The 18,244-nt window shown below is 35.7% G+C and overlaps 1 protein-coding gene across 1 annotated transcript; it reads right to left on the reverse strand.

Moving 5' to 3' along the window:
• Positions 1–5,233: 5,233 nt before the first annotated feature.
• On the reverse strand, positions 5,234–12,281 carry LOC114724167 (pleiotropic drug resistance protein 1-like). The gene is given in 23 exon segments (XM_028910474.1): positions 5,234–5,672; positions 5,797–6,051; positions 6,131–6,302; positions 6,399–6,626; positions 6,723–6,856; positions 6,946–7,029; positions 7,124–7,414; positions 7,538–7,870; positions 7,953–8,086; positions 8,174–8,263; positions 8,347–8,503; positions 8,596–8,699; positions 8,797–8,957; positions 9,053–9,369; positions 9,476–9,757; positions 9,839–10,231; positions 10,326–10,379; positions 10,501–10,577; positions 10,660–10,674; positions 10,677–10,818; positions 10,912–11,085; positions 11,185–11,305; positions 11,672–12,281. Coding segments are annotated over 23 exon segments (4,317 nt in total). The 5' UTR covers positions 12,010–12,281; the 3' UTR covers positions 5,234–5,411.
• Between the last annotated feature and the right edge of the window lie 5,963 nt (positions 12,282–18,244).

An 18,244-nucleotide genomic window follows, 5' to 3' on the forward strand; every position in this document is an offset into this window, starting at 1 on the left:
CGCCCTCGCCGTTTTGTTTCAATTCATGGCTTGAGTTCGCGATCGATCTTGAAGCTTTCTTTCAAAAGGTATCCTGCCGTCTTGCTCTGTCAGTTTTTTTTGCACGACGGATTTTCTTGAAGATATCGTCCAGAAGTTAATTGGTTCTTTGGTAAAGATTAATCCCTTTTCATCATCTTTCTGCTATCTTCCTCCCTCTTATTTTTCTTTCCTTCAACCATGGGAAAAGATCAAGAAGCAACCCATCCGTCCACCAAGTCCACTATTGATTTCACACATCCCTTATATTTACATCCCTCCGACACCCAATCCCTCACACTGGTTCCTCAGCTTCTAAAGGGGACCGAGAATTACGAAATTTGGAGTAGATCCATGCGATTAGCATTGTTTGCCAAGAATAAACTTGGTTTCGTTGATGGATCTTGCCTCCGCCACCAGCAAGAGTCTTCACACCAAGATATTTGGGACCGATGTAATGCTATTGTCCTTTCTTGGCTCCTTAACTCCGTTGACAAGCAGATCGCTCCTGGGATCATTTTTTCCGATAATGCTCGCTCCGTATGGCTTGACTTGAAGGAACGTTTTCATAAGGCTAATGGCTTGCGCATTTTTGCAATTCACAAGGCCGTCATCTCCTTATCTCAGGGCGCCATGAATGTTTCTGAATATTTCACCAAACTCAGAGATTTATGGGATGAGTATGACGCCATCGCCCCCCAACCCACTTGTCAGTGTTCCACGACACAGCAATTTGCCCAAATGATTCAACAGCAACGCCTCATTCAGTTTCTTACCGGACTCAACGAGATTCATAATCAAGCCAGAACACAAATTCTACTCCAAACTCCTCTACCTTCCCTTAATCAAGCATACTCTATTATCTGTCAAGATGAGTCTCAACAGCAACTCTCGTCTTATCCTGTCCCCTCACCGGTTGATAATGCCACCATGGCTGCACGGGGCGGTCGACAAGGAAGAGGCCGAGGAAGGGGGAGAGGACGGTCACAGGAGGAATGCACTTATTGTCATCGAAAGGGACATTCAAAGGATCATTGTTATCACCTTGTGGGCTTCCCTCCTAATTTCCGATCAAAGCAAACCCAAGCATCTACTACCGTTCATACTTCTAATTCCTCTCCTTCTACTTCTGTCCTCCGACCTGAACAAGCATCCATCACACAAGAGCAGTATGATCAGATTCTTAAACTTCTTCGAAAGGAACAAGATGATATTGCCGTAAATGTGACTGACTGTCCTGATGAGACTTTCTCAGGTTTGGTTGCTGCTCTTCCTAAATCCTTTTGTGAATCTCATTGGATTCTTGATTCTGGAGCCACCTGTCATGTAGTCAATAGTGTTGATATGTTTGATACAGGTTGATAGATACACTGGTCCTATAAAAATGATTAAAGTACCCAATGGAAGTCGCATGCTCATCACTCACGTTGGCACAGTCAAAATTTTAGATAATATTGTTCTTACCAATGTTTATTATGCTCATGGGTGCTGTTATAATTTAATCTCAGTATCTCGTCTAACAGCAGGGAAGGAGTTTATCGTTTCTTTCTATTCTGATTTTTGCACATTGCAGGATCTCATTCGTGGACAGACGAGGGAGATTGGTAAACTCCATGATGGACTCTATATCATTGAACGGATTAGAAGGGCAGATACAACACTTAGTATTTCTGCTAGGCATGCACAGGATATTTGGCATAGACGTCTAGGCCATGCACCAATAGATAAACTCAAGCATCTAGATCAAATTAGACAGGAAGTTCCTACAATTTACACTGATAAGTGCATCATATGTGCCCGTTCTAAACAACCCCGCTTACCTTTCCCTTTCAGTACTTCTAAATCTCAGTCTTGTTTTGATCTGATACATGTAGATGTGTGGGGACCATATAAAAGGCCCAGTTACAAAGGCTATCGTTACTTTCTTACTATTGTCGATGACTACACACGTTGTACTTGGACTTTTTTGCTTGTTAATAAAAGTGATACTGTTCATCATTTAAAGAATTTTCTTGCCTATGTCCATACTCAGTTTACTTCTACTGTTAAGAAAATTCGTAGTGACAATGGCTTAGAATTTGTTAATGCTGAATTACAACATTATTTGCAAAGCAAAGGAATTATACATGAGACTAGTTGTCCCTATACCCCACAACAAAACGGTGTTGTGGAACGTAAGCATCGCCATCTATTGGATGTTGCTAGGAGCCTTCTATTCCAATCTGGTATACCCCTAAAGTTTTGGGGAGAAGCTATTAAAACTGCCACTTTTTTGATCAATCGTACTCCCTCCTCTACTTTAGGTCATAAAACTCCTTTTGAATTATTATATGGTTACCCACCTGATTTGTCTTTCTTAAGAGTTTTTGGTTGCTTGGCCTTTGCCACTAATTTAAATATTCAAGACAAGTTTCAAAATCGATCTGAACCCTGTGTTTTCTTGGGTTATCCTGGCACTCAAAAGGGTTATTTGCTTTATAATCTCCAATCTCATAATTTTTGTGTTAGTAGACATGTAATCTTTGATGAAACCAGGTTCCCTTTTCAAGATGCAGCAGGTCTCAATCAAGGGGGAGCTCCTCATAATGACATGATTGATCCCTTAGAGCAGTTCAGCCACAAGTATGATGAAGAAGCTCCTCTGCCTATTACTTTCAGGCAAGATGCATCCTCTTTTGACCACCAAGACACTGTTGGAGATGAGCATGGTGATCCCATCATTCCAAATGAAAGGGAAATACCTCAGAACAGACCTGTTAGATGCAGAAAACCTCCTATCTGGATGAAAGATTACACATCCAGCACTGGAACATGTTTCAAAGGTCTGATAGGATATGCATGTACATCTCAAACACCACAAACAGTAGGTAAAAGGGAGGTAAAATATCCTATGCAATCTGTTCTTTCTTATTCTAACCTTTCTACTAATTACAAGCATATTCTATCTAGCATTGACAGTGTCACTGAGCCTTGCAGCTATGAAGAGGCCATAAAGGACCAACGCTGGATTGATGCCATGCAAACCGAAATAAAAGCTTTGGGGGATAATAAGACATGGGAGATTGTAGATTTGCCTAAAGGTAAAAGACCCATAGGGTGCAAATGGGTTTATAAGGTTAAGTATGACTCAAATGGAAACATTGAGCGCTTCAAAGCTAGACTTGTTGCTAAAGGGTATAGCCAACAAGAAGGGATAGATTACTTTGAAACTTTCTCACCTGTTATTAAGATGGTAACTATTCGTATTGTTCTCAACATTGCTGTGATGAATTCTTGGGAACTTTTTCAGATGGATGTGCATAATGCCTTCCTCCAAGGTGATTTAAAGGAAGAGGTATACATGCACATTCCACAGGGACTTGGTAAATTTGAAAACAACAAGGTTTGTAAATTAACTAAGTCCCTATATGGCCTTAAGCAAGCATCACGGCAATGGAATGAGAAGCTTACTGAAACTCTTTTACAAGGTGGTTTTAGGCAAAGTTTCTATGACTATTCTCTGTTTGTTAGACAATCTGATTCTGAAACTATTTTGGTGCTGGTTTATGTAGATGATTTAATAATTACAGGCAGTAATTTAGATAGTATTGCTGAGGTAAAACGACTGCTGCACAGTAAATTTAAAATTAAAGATCTAGGAGAGTTGAAATATTTTCTAGGAATAGAAGTAGCTAGGTCAAAGCATGGGATAATTCTTAACCAACGTAAGTATACATTGGATATTTTGTCTGAAATGGGCTTGACTGCAGCTAAACCGCTTAGTATACCTATGGAGCAGAACATCAGATTACATGGTAAACCCAAGAAGGAGACTGATGATCCTTTGATTCCACAGCCAACCATGTATAGACGATTAATAGGTAAGCTCTCCTATCTTACAGTTACTAGACCTGACATTAGTTTTTCTGTGCAGACCCTCAGCCAATTTCTGAATGCACCAAGGAGATCTCATTACAATGCTGCACTCAAAGTGGCAAGATACCTGAAAGGAAGTCCAGGATTGGGAATAATGATTGCTGTATCTAAGTCAAACAAGCTGGAATGTTATGTTGATTCAGATTGGGGGACATGCCCGGATACTAGGAGATCAGTCACTGGATATGTGGTAAAGTTTGGAGGATCTCCTATATCGTGGAAATCCAAGAAGCAAAATACCGTTTCAAAATCTTCAGCTGAGGCAGAATATAGAGCCTTAGGGAATGCTGTGTCAGAAGTGGTTTGGGTCACCAGATTGTTGGAAGACCTCCATGTAGATGGACTGAAACCTGTCAATGTATTCTGTGACAGTAAATCTGCCATACACATTGCCAACAATCCTGTTTTCCACGAAAGAACTAAGCACATAGAGATCGATTGTCATTTTGTAAGAGAAAAATTGCAGCAAGGAATCATAAGCCTCCAACACGTGAAGAGCAAGGAGCAACAGGCAGACATACTAACAAAGGGACTTGGAGTACAAGATCATGTTAGGTTACTTAGCAAGTTAGGGACAAAGAACTTATTTGCCCCCTAACTTGAGGGGGAGTGTTAAGATATGTGTTCTGTATATTATTGTAATTATCTCGATTGTTAGGAGGTTAAGTGAGACTTTTGACCGTTGGACCAATGTCTATAAATAGAGGTCCAAATATGTTCGGTCGTGCGTGTAATTCGATGGGCTTTTAGCCTAAACTATCAATGAAGTCCAGATCGTTCTGTCTTGAGTTCTCTAGCCCATCTTAACAATCCTCCTATTAGAAGTAATCCTATTCAAGACACTGTCGAGCACTAAATATGAACATCTCTTCCAAAGAGAATTAGAATCTTGATTCGTTGTATACGCTTTTATATGCATGTGAATCCATTAGCAAGATGCATTAGTTCATGAACCATTCTCTATGCCAAGTTGCAAGTAGAAATGGATCAAACCACGAAAACAATATTGTTTTATGCATATGGTTTGGACAAACGAGGAAATTTTTCCCTACTTGAATCAGCCAATTAACTACATGTTTTAGAGCTTCAAATATCTAGTATCCTAGAAAATAGAGAATAATATGGGATTGTAAGCTCCCACATCCACCTTAAAGAAAAGGATTATTTCCCATGAATCAGAAGAAAGGATCTCACCCGAAGAAGAAGAAGAAGAAGAAAGGATGTTAAATGAAACTGGATTTTGCAATAGTTGTCTAGCGAAGGAATGTAAAACTGTGTTGGCGTGTTGAAGGCAACTTTCTTTGCATTGATAAGTTAAGAATACAAGTATGACATTACTGTGACTATTCTACATATGGTTGTACATCAATATGAGCAGCATTAAGCTGGCACAAGAAAGGAAACTATATGAGGGTACAGGGAAAATTTTGATCATAAATTATAAAAGAATCTTTCATGTAAGTTGATAGAGTCAAATTCTATCGCCTCTGGAAGTTGAAGACTTTGATTGAAACTGCAAAAATAAAAGCAAAGAGTACTGCAAACCCGACAACCGCGGCTGCACAAACTCCTACGAAGCTATGTTTGAAGCCAAAATAACTCCTTAGAAACTCTCGGACAGTTTCGTTCTCTCCATCCATAGTTTTTGTAATATCTCCAAACTGTGATGCAACCAGTCCATACAAGGTCCAGGACACAGGAGATGCCCAGTAGTACCATCTCCACCACACAGGAATGCTCTGTAATGATAAATTTAAAAACAAAAAACAAAACAATTAGAAAATGGAAGATAATTATGTCCATCAATTCACATAGAAGACTGAAATCTGTGTTTAATACTCTAGAAATTCGAGAATCACTTACGGGTCGCGGGACAATGAATCCAGAGAAGAGATTCCAGAGTCCGTAGAATGCGGCAGAAACAATGGCAGCAACATGGTGATTTGGTGTGACAGCCACTCCCATCATGCCATAGAAGGTGAAGTACAACAATGTGAAGAACATGAAGAACAGATACCAGAAAAACTTCTCCGCAGTCCATTCAAATCCAATCATGGCATATACTATGAGACCATACGTGACAGCTTGGACAAAAATATATGGTATCTCTATTAAAACCTGTGACAAATAACTCTATTAGATTTGAGATCATGATTAAAAAAATTCTTTGTTAAATAATTTTACTATTTTCAGTTACCTGTGCAAATGCATAAGGTAAAGCAGAGTACATTCCGGCGGCTCGTTCTCTATAAAACACAGCTCTTTCAACTGCTACCACTGGTTGTACAGAAGAAGAGTTCTGAACACCAAGGAAGAGAACGGCAGTATACATAGAACCCATGGCATTAAACAAGTCTTGTCTGCTTGAGCTGTTGAAAGTTGCCCAAAAGAATCGCATCAGAACTGAAGTGAAAGATATAGATTTCTAAGATTAGCAAGTAGTTAAAAATAAATAAATAACTTACGTTTTGGTTCCGAGGTTCCAGAACATTGTTCCAAACATCAACGCTATGAAAGTAGTGAAGAGGAACCTCACAGCAGTGTATGGAGGATTTCTCCAATATGACCAATGTTGTTTCCATAAGCAAGCCAAGGATTGGACCCAAAATGACTGTGAGTACTGGGTGGGGAAATAAAGATCATTTGAACCTGGTGCAGGCTTGCCAAGATCTTCTATAAGCTGCTTGTTTCTCCTGAAAAGTCATACGTAGCAGTTTAGGAATTTAGAATGACAACAATATGAATGTCACTCTAGTCATTAGGCATTATATTCATAGCTATGAACTCACCTGTACAGGTCAGAGTTTCTGTAGATCTCAGTAAAATCAACACCTAAAGCAACCTCTTGTGCTGAAGTTGTGACTTCCAACATCCAAGTTGCTGGATTATAGCCGTCTTTGATTTTGCTCACGCCATCAATGCTCTACAAAATGAAAATATTGGAAAATCAGTGATCGCTGCTGCAATTATAGCTTGCTCATTGGAAATAACTGACTTTTAGTTGCCTCCTACCTCAAAGTACTTGATTAGTTGGCTAGAATGATGACCCAATGGTCCTACATATATCTCCTGTCCTCCACGCTTCATCAAGAAAAGCTGAGATCACAGTAACGTACAAACGTCAGATCCCCAGTCTGGTAAAGAATAACAGTACAAAACGCAAGCTTCATTGATTATTATGATTTGTTACCTCATCAAAAGCTTCAAATATGTCGATGCTTGGCTGATGGATGGTGCACACAACAGTTCTTCCAGTGTCCACCGTGTTCCTAACTGTTCTCATAACAATTGCAGCAGCTCTTGCATCTAATCCAGAAGTAGGCTCATCCATGAAAATTATAGAGGGATTAGCCACTAGTTCTACTGCAATTGTTAACCTCTTGCGTTGTTCAGTTGAAAGACCACTCACGCCAGGCAAACCAACCAGGGAGTTCCTCAATGGGTTCAGCTCCACAAGTTCCATGACTTCCTCAATAAACATCTGTAACAATTCATCAAATCCAACAATAAGACTAATCGGCTTTTATGTCAAGAGAAACTTTATGTTCAGGCCCAAAAAATGAGCAAATTTAAGGAAGTGTACTGCTTGGCTTTTGATGCTAACCTCTCTGGTTTTAGAATCGACCTCTTGAGGCAGACGAAGCCATGCTGAGTAGAGCAATGATTCATAGACAGTAACATGTGGGGAGTGGATATCATTTTGCTCACAATAACCAGCGACTCTAGCAAAAGTTTCTTGCTTTTTAGGGTATCCTGAAATGTTGATGCTCCCATCAATATATCCACCAGTTTTTCTACCAGCCAAAACATCCATCAGAGTAGTTTTTCCAGCACCACTGACCCCCATTAGCGCTGTGAGAACACCAGGCCTAAATGCTCCACTGACACCCTTTAGAAGTACCAATTTGTCCTCAAGTACACCTTGATCTTTCATTTCCTGCCATTTTTATATCAAAAGTGTTGGAACTCAAATAAAATACTCAACCACTGCTAGATTCAAGTCTAGAAATGATTTTTACCTGTGGCATGTCAACAGAGTATACAATTTCATCAAAAGTGATAGAGTGTGGCTCAAAAGGAAGAACCATTCCCCTTTTCCTTCCATGGCTGGAATCCGTAACAGAACCAGCTACTCTACCATTTTGCGAACTCACTACAAGAAAAAATGAGACCTTATTCAGCATCAAAGGCATGCTATTTGTTACAATTCAGCTGCAACATAGCTAGCATACATAGTTACCTATGCGTGGTAACTCAACTCCTTGGGCTCGGTGATTAGCTGCACTGTCTTCTGGTTCTTCATGTATTGTTGCCTGCGGCTTATCAAAAGCTGCAAAATCATTCATATCGATTAACTAAAGCCATGCATCACTCTGACATGATTTTTTTTTTTCCAAAGCAGCAGATACTTACGGTTTAGAAATGATAGAGCCAGTGCAAATAGAGCATTGAAAAGAACCACAAATCCAATCAGTGCTCCAACTCCAATCCAATACCAATATGCCTTTGTGAAGAATCCACGAGACTCAAGTACTTGGATCCCAAGTATCTTTGTTGAATTGGGGGCAAACTATAATTGGAAAACAAGGAATTTTCAGATTACACCCAGACGTCACTCAAATGAAAGCAGGAAATTTTTTAAAGCTGTGTTCAAGAAATTACATGGTTCCAACTATGCCCAAGGAACTCATTAACAGCTATAGCGTTCTGGCCATACATTAAAGGTGAAATCCAGTAACCCCAGATCCACCAGCCCTTGATATCCTCTGTTTGACATGCAATGAAAAGGGGGAAAAAAGCGCATGTAAGCATAAAGTGGTCAACGTGACTTTTTCTTTTTGACATTTTATTAACGTATCTTACTTCTCGATAGAATAAAGCCACCCAATGCAAGAAGAATGAGCAGTGCAAAGGACCCAAATGTGTTGGCAACTATCATGTTCCTACCAAGTGCTGCAATAGATCGGAACAGTCCAGACGCCATCTGGGAAATCAGTAACAGTAGAAGGTATTGCTTGAATAATCTGCATGATAAACAAAACAGAGGTCCCATATTATAAGTAAATACAAACTTGAACTAGAATTTCCAAACAGAAGAAGAAGCAAGCCTCTTATTTACCTTCCAACATTTGGATCAAATCCAATTACATAGTAAGTGAGAAATGTCCAAACAGCAACTTCCAAAAATGTGATGGGTATCTTGAGAATCCAAGTGGGAATAGCATATGCCCACGAAGGATAAAATAGAAGGTCCCGTTGCTTGTAGAAAACAGGTAGCTTTGCAATGGTCATAGAAATCTCAGCCATGCCATTGAACATAATCATCATTAATGAGAAAAATAGCGCACCAGCATAAACCCCTCCGTCATTCAGTGTATCCCGGTGCATATTGGTTCTTAAGAAAAGTGTCATTGCTACAAATGCCATGATAGTGAGCTAAATAGAACCAAGAAAAAATTACCAGTCAAAATCTTGTATAAAAAATAAACAAAATATTTTTTTATTAATAAAATAATAATAATAATCGAGAGCAAGTACCCACCTGTGTTAGCTTGAAGATGTAAACAAACGAGTTCCTTTTCATTAGCAAATATTCTCTAGAGAAGTTAGCCTTCAGAAGCTCCTTCTTGTTAACACCAAATTTTTTAGTGGTTAAGGCAGCCGGATGGTTCTTTGACTTATCAAATGGAATTGCAAGTTCATCTCCGATTCTTCGGCCAACATGAAATGATTGGAATGCCTCAGTAAATTGAGTAACTGTTACAAAACTGTAGGGTTCATCTCGGCGCACCCAATACTGTTCCTGATCTTTTCTTGAAGTCACCTGCAACAGGAGAAGATTATATGAACGAAATTACGATAAAACCTTTATATTGAGGAAACAAGAGATAAACCTAGGACTTACTTCTTGAAGAAAGTCAGCAACACCTTTCCTCTCAGGACATCTAAAACCCATTGATTCAAAAAAGTCAAGCACATATTCACGGGGTCCTTGGTATACTATTTGTCCATCAGAGATTAGAATAATATCATCAAATAGTTCATAAGTCTCAGGTGCCGGCTGGAGCAGCGAGATAACAGCAGTTCCATTCAGAATGTGAACTAACTGCTTGAGAGAGTTCACAATTTGATACGTTGTAGAGCTGTCCAAGCCAGTGGATATTTCATCCATGAATAAAGCATTAGCAGGTCCAACCAGCATCTCCCCTGTGGTAACACGCTTCCTTTGTCCTCCAGAGATACCACGCAACATTTCATCCCCGACCATGGTATCAGCACATATATCCAATCCCAAAACCTGCAAGTTATCAAAAAAAATTATTAATCTGTTTCCTTCACATAGAACATTTTAGTAAATTATTAAGCAGGAAAGAACCTGGTATTGGTATTACCTTTAATACATAATCTGTTACAACATTTGCCTCTTGGCCTTCAGTTGCTGCTGCCTGGAATATCAGAAACAAATTAAATGTTATGATATTCCTTACTCCACCAATTACAGTGACTATTTATAATTTAATTTTCTAGGGGTAAAATTATAAAAAATTATTATAGCTTCTCTCTTACCTTCATGAAGACATCAATGTCCGGATCAGGTTTAATATTTGCTTCTTTTTCTCTTCTTGACAATTCAGATAGCAAGTCTGTGATAACCACACCGAATTAGACTATCAAAAATTAGAATGCAAGGAAAAAGGGAAATGTTCATATGAAAGTTTTACTAACCATATCGTGATCCCACCCTTGGAACCTTGCAGAGAAAGCCAAGGTTTCCCTTACAGTCATTTCCCCAATGTGAACATCATGCTGGCTAATATAAGCAGCAGTTCTCTGAGGAACAAACTCCTTCATTTCATGGCCATTATAAGTCACTCTCCCAGATGTCTGTAGGACACAAGTATTTAAATTAGATGAGAAAAATTAAGAAATCACAGCTGCTCATTTACCATTTTAAAGAAAATGATCTTTAGTTTTCACCTTAAGACTCGGATCAAGCTTTCCAGACAAGGCCAAAAGAAGTGTGGTTTTTCCAGAACTTGGAGGACCCAAAAGCAGTGTCATCCTGCGAGGCTTGACAATTCCACTAACATCTTTAAGAATTGTCACATGTCTCTTTCTGCTTGAGAGTACATGCAGAGAACTCAAGAAATTCTGGGAGACCAAGACCCAAAGATTGTCAGAGACTACATTGAATAACATCAATAACTCAAAAACAACATTTTATGATCTAACAAATCCACCTGTTCCTACCTCTGCTATATTAGTAACGAAGTTTATAAAAGTGGGCAAAGCTCTGCCTCCCGCATAAGCCTCTGCCTCAATATTTAGGTGCTCATATCGAACTTCAATTGTTGGAATATCAAGCCCAACTCTGAAACCAAAAATAGAAAACACAAGTATAACAAATATTTATTAGTTATACAAGAAGAGGTCGATAACACTGGCATCGATCAAAAATATAGTTTATAATAATTAAACTTGGTTTCCAAGAATATAAATGGTTGGATTAAAAATTCTCCTCAAGTATATTATGTAACCGGGAAAAAAAAAAATCAATTGATCCGCCATCTCGTGTCAGTGTAAGATAAAATTAACAAACTAATTACGAAATTATTACTACTTAATTTTTAAAAAAAAAAACTTATGTTCCAGCTCCTCCATCACTAGAATCCTGCACTTAAATTCTTGCTTAACAGGAAACAGCTAATTTCTCTTCTGAAAAGCGATATATTCTTACCTATCAATTCGTTCCCTGAGCTTTGACAAGAACTTCTCATTGTCCTCTTCGGTAACTTTAATCAACCTATCAAGCAATTTCTTTTTCTCCTGAAACCCAAGATCACCGATATCGATTTCATTGGCTATCCCATGAGATGCGGTCAACAAGCCTTTTTTGAGACGATTGTAAGTTGGGAGCTTTTCAAGCGCAGCCCATTTCAGAGCCTCTTCATCGTTTTCTTCACGCGAAGACCTCGAGAATACTTCAACTCCACTGCTTCTCCAAGCCGATGAACTCCCGGCTCGCATGCTACTTCGCATGCTATTACTTGCTAAATATATATTACCACCTTCCATCGCAACCCAAATGAAAAGAAGAAGACAATTTCTGCAACTTCAGTTCAACCCTTCGGAATCTTTTCCCCCTTCAATTCAGGAAATATAAAAGGACGACACCTTTCGCAGCTTCAAATCAACCTTTTTCAAGATTGGAGACTGGGAATAAAGAGTTTGTAATATCAAGTAATGCTTCTTAGCGGAGCTATACAAATAAGCGAAAGAATTAAAGAATTTAAACTTGAAACGCTGAAAAAGGAAGACGAGATCTGTTTTAGTATTTTTCAGCTTTGTAATGGGATAGAATGGGATTGAAGTGAAAGAGCTGGCAAGGCCTTTATATATACTCATCGTTAGCGTAACCCGGCGGCCAGTGAAGAAAGAAGGTCAATTTGTCAAATGAAATCTAGAAGGCGTTCCCCGTTCTCATTTGGGTGACGAAAGAATGGACCGAAGAAAAAACGTGGAGAGAGAGTTTCCGGTATGAAATCCGAAGGAAAGTTCCTAGTATGAACAGGTCGACGAAGGCACCCTGTGAAGGAAGGAATACAGGAGGTCAAACATATTAAAATTCTGCACAATATTACAAATCGGTCAGAACTGATTTTTCTCAATTAAAATTAGATTAAAACCCAATTTTTTAACTACAAAATTAAATTAAATTTAAAATCGTATAATGTGCTTTACATTTAAATAATTTAATTAAAAAATTATTTAAATAATATGTTGAAAACGGCTTAAATATAAGAAAATCCTAAAATAAAAAAATTACTTTATTTTTAAAATGACTTATAAAAAAATTTATTGCCTCTAAAACTGATGCCAAATAGCAGTATTAATTTTTTTTAATTCAACTAGCTTTTTTTTTTTTAAACAGACTTGTAAGATTTCTTAACTTTATCTAAAACATGAACAAGGCATTAAATCAGGCTGCTGCATATATTCCTTAACGGAAAAGTAGTCCTTTTTTTTGAAAAAAAAATATTATGAAGTGTTGACCAATCAATCCAATTATTATAAAGCTTGATATATATATTTATAATTTATAAATCAAGTTAGATCAAATTTGAGATATTGCAACGGTGCAAGATGAGGAAGAAATCCGTTGCGGTCCAGCACACGGAACGAGAAGAAAATAGTAATGTTTTTTGTTTGATACTGCATTTCAATCATTTTTATTTATTTTGTCTTCGACCCGGCATTGAATTTAGAGATAATATTTGATATAAATATCTATATTAAAGTCTTCTTATAATTATGTAAAAATTTATTATCAAGTTTTCAAACTAACGATAAATATGTACTACCCAGAGAAAAAGACATACGCTTGCAAAGGCCAACAAAGATTCTGATGTAAAGATAAAATGTGCTTGCGTTGCCAGTAATTTTTGGGACAAACAGCCATTTTTTAGAATGTAAAGAAACTGAAGTAGAAGACAAACGTTTAGGTTAGTCTTGCATCGTCCTTCATTTAAAATTGATCAGAATATATATTAGTTCTGGTCTTTAATATAAAAATCAATTTGGCTTTTAATTTTATCTTAAATACTACTTCCAGTTCTTAATATAAGACCTTATTTGATTTTTATTTTGATCCTAAATATAAGATCTCAATCTATTTTGTCTCTAATATTTATACAATTTGTTCTAAGATAGTCCTTCTAATAATTGTAGTTTTAGCCAATATACTTGATTAGTAATAATATTTTAGGAAAGACAATACATATTTATTACAAATAACTAACTTAACTTCTTCCCTTGATCTTCTCAAATTAGTCAACTAGCTCTTATGATCAGGACTCGAGGTAGTATAATATTCCAATCTACTTTGTCTTTCATATTTATCTTTTTTTTTTAAGTAGCCTTATAGTAATTACGCATCCTAAGAGTTGTATCAAATGGTAGATTTAACTAATACATATCATTAGCAAGAATATATTTAAAAAAACACATAATTATTACAAATAACTAACTCAACAAAATTTGTTAATCTATTCAAATTAGTCAATTAACTCTTATATTAAAAATCAGAAGTAATATATATAGCTAATTTTAGAATATAAAAATGTCAAAACAGAACACAAAAAGACAGGTCAGGCTGCGTGGGGTGGGGGAATAACCGAATAGGTCTGGGTTAGTTCAATATAAATGTGACAGATCTCAGAAAAAATTACCATATACTAATATCAATAATCTATTTTCAAGGTTAAAATCATCAATAAACTATTTTATATTTTTAAAATTTTAAATATCATGTCAAATATATAATATTAAACCTATTACTATAATTTTTACACATATATAATAGTCTAACTAAAAGTCTTCATATAAATTTTTCCAGTTCTAATAATAATAATAATTCTATAATTGACATTGTTAGGGATTGAAAGATGAAAAGGGGACTTGATTGACAAGCCTGAAACATTGGGAAGGGGTTTCCTTGTTTTCATTAAAATTTTGAAATATAACCAAATAAAAAAATGAAGATATATAGGTTAATTTGATCCTATCTCTTTATTTAAAATTTTAAAGCACCGCGTTTAAAGATTTTCTCCACTTGTTTGTAATTATAAACAGTCCAATTTTATCTGCTATGACATTTCCACAATTGACCATAGAATGGTCTTTTATTTGAAAAAAAGAAGAAGAAGAAGAAAAGGTGTAATTTCATGAGCTTTCTTACGTTTGAGCCACTGTCTCCATATTTATATATCCTTATTGAATTTCTGCTTTAATACTATAATATCACTCTTAAAGGACTGGAAAAATATCAAACATCAAGAATATAATATCATTAGACTTTTTTTTTCAATTTAAAATATATATACACACACATTACATATTCTGGATATCTGATTATTACATAAGAAAAATAAATTTTTAAATGAATATAAACTTTCTTTTAAAAAAAATCAAAAGAATAAGGCAAAGCATGTTCCATGAAACAGAAGAAGGTGACATTTAACTTTAATTAATTGAAGGGCTGCGTTTGATCAATAATTATTAAAAAGTTGATTCTCTTTTCTTTTTTTTTGGGGGGGACAATCTGTCTTGTTCATGCACGAAGCAATGCGTAGCGATAGGGCTATGATAAAGACACAGGGCCCTGGTTTTTCTATTATGTTATGTGACATAATCAATGATATCATAAATTACTTCTGGATTTATGTGGGGCCATATACGCGCATTATTGAGTGCTCTTGCTAATAAATTTTCTTGCCAACCAAGCAACCAGTGTAATTAAATTGGAGTGTTGGCTAATCAATGAGCCTATCAAGCCAAAAAATAAATTAAACAAAAAAAAAGTATACACTGGCCCACCACATATTCTTTTCCGAAGAATATAATAAGTACTCCTTTTGTTGTTAATATATATATAAGCTAATTAGGGAGTTAATGTTACTGGTCAAAAAAAAAAAAAAGGAAGTTAATGTTTGTTCTATATCTAAGATCTATTTTACATATTTATTATTATTATTTAATTAACCTAGTGATATTTGGAAAAATTACAATTAAGTCCTACAGAAGAGAAATAATTACCAAAAGGTTCCAATAACAACCTCAACAGCCTATAATGACAAGTCTTATAGTGAAAATAACAACTTTTGAGACTTTTTTTTTCAATTGTTTTTCTTCTTTGGAACCTCATTGTAATTCTTTCTTGATATTTTCCCAATAATAATCAAATAGGATAGAGAGGAAGAAATCAAGGAAAATACTTATAATGTTTTAAAATATATATATAATATTAACTAATTTAAGTAACATTCTTAATCTACCCAAATTAACTAATTTGATCTTATATTAAAGACTTAAGGAGTATATATAATTAATCTTCTAAAGGTTTAAAGTTTTTCCATGGGTCTAATTTTTCTTTTCCATTTATTCTTAACAGCAAATTGCTCCTGTGGTAATGCTACTTGCTATACTTGAATGATCTCTCAGGCTCGAGCTTGATGTTAAGTAACATGCTCATTTATATTTGTCTCTAAAATTTTACTCGATATGAGTCAGTCCCTATAGTTTTAACTTGACTTTTAACCTTACCTTAACTCACTGCACAGTTCCTGTGATTTTAATAACCATTCAAAATTTTTAATTCTCACTATTGAAGAAACGCATAGTTTCATTTTCTTAATCGATCTTACAAGTTGTTATGAGACCTATCACTGTATATTTACTCGTACGTATTGCTTGATTGAAAATGATTTAAATTGTAGTGATGAATAAAAGATATGAAAATTTTAAAAGTAGTCAAAATAGCTGCCGTGGAGATTTTGATTAAATTGATTAATTACATATAAATATGATAGTGATTCGTGACCTGCTTACAAAAGTCAAATCTAAGGAGAGTGAGAATCAGTTGATAAACAAGAATATAAAATTTATAAATATCATCGGCCAAGCAAGTTCATAATCAAATCCAAAATAATGGGATAGTAACAATTTCTACTCTTACCTGGTCATCTATGTCGTATTCATGTCCATGGAATTCCTATATGGATTCCAATTAAAAATTCAAAAAAAATTGACATATCCGTGTTGCACTTTTTCTTTTTTCAATTTTTCCATTAAAAATATATGAAACAATGAACCCTAGATATGTTATGTAAATTTTATGGAAAATCTTACTGTTTAAGAATAGTATAAATAATAACACAATTCCTTTCAGACTTATATTCGTATATACAATCTAATTGTATAAATTTCATTACATGCACTGTTTTTTCCCAAAAAAAAAAAGATAAAAGAAAAATTCATTACACAGATTACTTGTTTGGTAATACTTTGTCCCACAAAAATTTCGTTTTATTTATTTATTTTTATTATTTGCATGCAAACCTATGAACAACTTGACATACTTTCATTGAAGCAAATATTGTCTGGAATAATATATTTGGAGTTTTTTTAAAGAAAAATTGTGTAAACCTTCTTTAAATAATTGAAATCTTGTAAAAATATGGAGAGAAAAGTTCAAAAAATTTTAAAAAAAATCCATTAAATACCAAAAAGTTTAGGTGTATCCGTAGAAATGCACAGCTGTGTAACGAAGAGTAATATTAATTTAAAGGTCAAATAAAAAGCAATAACGATAACCATGACTAAAATAAAAATATCCCCCCCCCCTTTTTTTCCTTTTGGGGAGGTGGGGTGTGATCTTCTGGAAGACCATGATGCGTGAGGACTGAGGGGGAAGAACATGGAAGCCAGACAAGCTCATAAAGTCATGGGATTAATTAGGGCCGCAGGCTCGTTCCCACTTGCTTGCTTTCTTCCCTCAAGAAATAACATCAAACTTGATTCCTTCCCTCTCAAAGCTACTATTCACGAGATTAATGGCTTTTCACCAGAAATATCCTAAGTCTACTCTAACCTCTATTGTAAGTGGTGGCCATTTAGATGATTACTCCCAGAGAAAAAATATTTTAATATTTTATAAGACAAAACTTCTCTTTACATTATTTACTCTGTAACACACAAATTCACTTGGAATAAGTTAAACCAAACATGTCATGCGGTTGGAAAAACTTGTTCAACCTAACAAGCCCACTAAAATTGTCTTCTGGTTTTTTTTGTTGGTTTGTCCAGAGTATCCTTCTATCCGACCAGTAAGAAACTAATCTCTCAGGGTAATATTAGACGCCGTAGCGGAGACCCTTCACAACAATTTTTTTCAATACACACCGCCACAAGGATCAAACTTAGAACATGATACTTAAGGTGTCTAAATCCCTTTTACTTGGACCAACACTTGTTGGTACCTACTAAAATTGTCGAGTTAGGGAATTCGTCTTCATTTAAAAAATGAGTTAATTCAAACATGGACAAAAATAGGCTGACATACAGTCATGTTACATGTAAGATGGCTCTTTTTGCTCTCATGGATGATTTTTTCATATTTAATATTCGACAATGCCGTAAATAGAATTATATTTAATGAGAAGATATTTGTGTTTAAAAAAAAAAAAGAGAGATGATATTGAATGCTTGTGGTCATCTTGTTTATTTGCAACATTGTGCATGGTGGCAGTGCCATGACTAGTGTAAATTATTGATGTTCAGTTTCGTGTTTGGACTCCAAATTTTAGCGTCGGTTAGTTTTACGAGTCTGTTTGTTTCACAATCTTTTGTTTTAGTTTGAGTTTATTTATCATTCCAGCTGCTAGTTAGGCCATTTGTACTGTTCCCTCGATCATGAGCCTTTGTACTTTATATTATTGGTTACATGATTTTGTGAAAGTCCAATGTTTTTGTA

This window comes from Neltuma alba, unplaced genomic scaffold (assembly GCF_004799145.2).
Source record: "Neltuma alba isolate B1F8T4 unplaced genomic scaffold, ASM479914v2 tig00012172_pilon, whole genome shotgun sequence".
NCBI lineage: Eukaryota > Viridiplantae > Streptophyta > Magnoliopsida > Fabales > Fabaceae > Neltuma > Neltuma alba.